This window comes from Apis dorsata, unplaced genomic scaffold (assembly GCF_000469605.1).
Source record: "Apis dorsata unplaced genomic scaffold, Apis dorsata 1.3 scaffold_292, whole genome shotgun sequence".
NCBI classification, from domain to species: Eukaryota; Metazoa; Arthropoda; class Insecta; order Hymenoptera; family Apidae; genus Apis; species Apis dorsata.
Window position 1 is genome coordinate 937,902 of NW_006263567.1, and position 1,928 is coordinate 939,829.

Genomic DNA, 1,928 nt, shown 5'->3' on the forward strand with positions numbered 1-1,928 from the left:
TTACTTAGAAATAATTACGTACGTAGGATACTTGGTGGACAATATGGAGACGAATGGGCACACCGAGCCTTTGCTAGAGGCAAAATTGGAGCTCAGAGAACCGGATCTCTATTACGTGCCCTCGTTGGAACCGGATGATCCGGATGGGCTCGATCAGCTGGTATCGGCCCTGTTGAACGACATCATCGGTATGGCCGCACTGGTGCCAAGGTTGAAAAATAATTCTGTAGGATACGCCGAGGAATTGGAGGAGGATCTAGATATAAGAGGGATGAAAAATGAGATTATGAGCAACGTTGTAACAGCGATCGAGGAAGCCACGGAATTCTGTAACAATTTCGAAGGTACGAGTTTCCATGAAAAGCGAAAGTTTCCATCGTCCGTTCACGATCCTTTATTCGTCGTATTATTTTATCAGGATACGCCTATCTCTGGTTGGACGATAGGGACACGGTGATGCAACAGTTCCTCGAGTACAGCCGACAATTGACGATGGAGGAAATGGAGATGGTGGCCGTGCAGGATCCCAAGGGGCCGACACGGTCACCGCCGAAAATGGAGCAATTCCGCGAGCAAATCGACCTTTACGAGGGCCTCTATCTCGAGATCGAGGAAATGGAAGCTTCCAAAGTGTTTTGCGGCTGGTTCAGGGTAGACCTCAGACCCTTCAGGCACTCGGTGCTGAACATGGTCTGCAAATGGTCGAGCATGTTCAAGAGACATCTGGTCGATCGCGTCACGACCAGCCTCTCGGATTTGGGATCGTTTATAAGGTGTTTCTTCTTTTTTAAATTATAATAATCGAAGAGAATTTTAGAAAATCTACGAGTGGAAGAAGGAAATGATTTACTCTCTATTCAGACGAGCGGACGAGGGTTTGCTTCAATCGATTCACCCAGGAGACTATGCCAGACTCGTCAGTGTGATGGGTTACCTTTTGCAAGTGAAGGAGAGGCAACCGACCACCGACGAGATGTTCCAACCTTTGGAGGAGACGATCGAGTTGCTAAAATTTTACGATCAAGATATCCCCGAAGAGGTGAACGTTCTGCTCCAAGAATTGCCCGAACAATGGGCCAATACGAAAAAATTGGCGCTTATGGTTAAACAACAAGTGGCTCCGTTGCAAGCGGGTATGGACATTCGCATGATTACTCAGTCTAGCGAGTAAGTTACATTTGACGTTTTAAGAAAGGGATGGTATCCAGGTGAGGTATCCAGGATACGAGGGCGAATCTCGGCATTCGACACAACGATAACTCACTACAGAGAGGCGTTTCGACGTTACAATTTCTTCAGATACGAGTGTCAAAATCCTTACGAATTAATGGACGAGAGTCACAAGGAGATTTTAATGTTGGAACGGCAAATGAAGGATATCCAAGACTCTGCTTCCCTGTTCGAGGTGATGGTGTCAGAGTTCAAAGTGTTGAAACAATGCAGGAAAGAGTTGAAGATGTTGAAACAGCTCTGGGATTACGTGAACATAGTCAGAAGCTGCATAGAAGGATGGAAGACCACACCTTGGAGGAAAATCGATGTGGAGAACATGGACATCGAGTGCAAGAAGTTCGCCAAGGAAATACGAGGTAATGGTGGTTGGAGGGATTTTTAACATTAAAAATTAAATCGGATTGAAATAATCAGCTCTGGACAAGGAAATGAGATCGTGGGACACTTTCGTTTCGTTGGAGGCAACTGTGAAGAATATGCTGACGTCCTTGAGAGCCGTGGCTGAGCTGCAGAACCCGGCCATAAGGGAAAGGCATTGGAGGCAATTGATGAACAGCACCAAGGTACCGGCAAGATTGAAAGAAAGAAAGAAGAATAGAATTTTACGCGATAAAACGATTTTGATAAACGATTTAATAACTTGATGAACCTTTTGTCCATTTTTTCCATAAAGATCGTTATATCTTTTTTTTTTT

The 1,928-nt window shown here is 45.1% G+C and overlaps 1 protein-coding gene across 1 annotated transcript in view; it reads left to right on the forward strand.

Moving 5' to 3' along the window:
- The window catches only part of LOC102674036 (dynein beta chain, ciliary), an 18,811-nt gene that overhangs the window by 4,286 nt on the left and 12,597 nt on the right, over positions 1 to 1,928 (forward strand). The window contains exons 10-14 of the mRNA XM_031511117.1: positions 27 to 344; positions 419 to 773; positions 862 to 1,133; positions 1,209 to 1,589; positions 1,648 to 1,796. Coding sequence (XP_031366977.1) covers positions 27 to 344; positions 419 to 773; positions 862 to 1,133; positions 1,209 to 1,589; positions 1,648 to 1,796 — 1,475 coding nt within the window. The remainder of the gene's footprint in view (positions 1 to 26; positions 345 to 418; positions 774 to 861; positions 1,134 to 1,208; positions 1,590 to 1,647; positions 1,797 to 1,928) is intronic.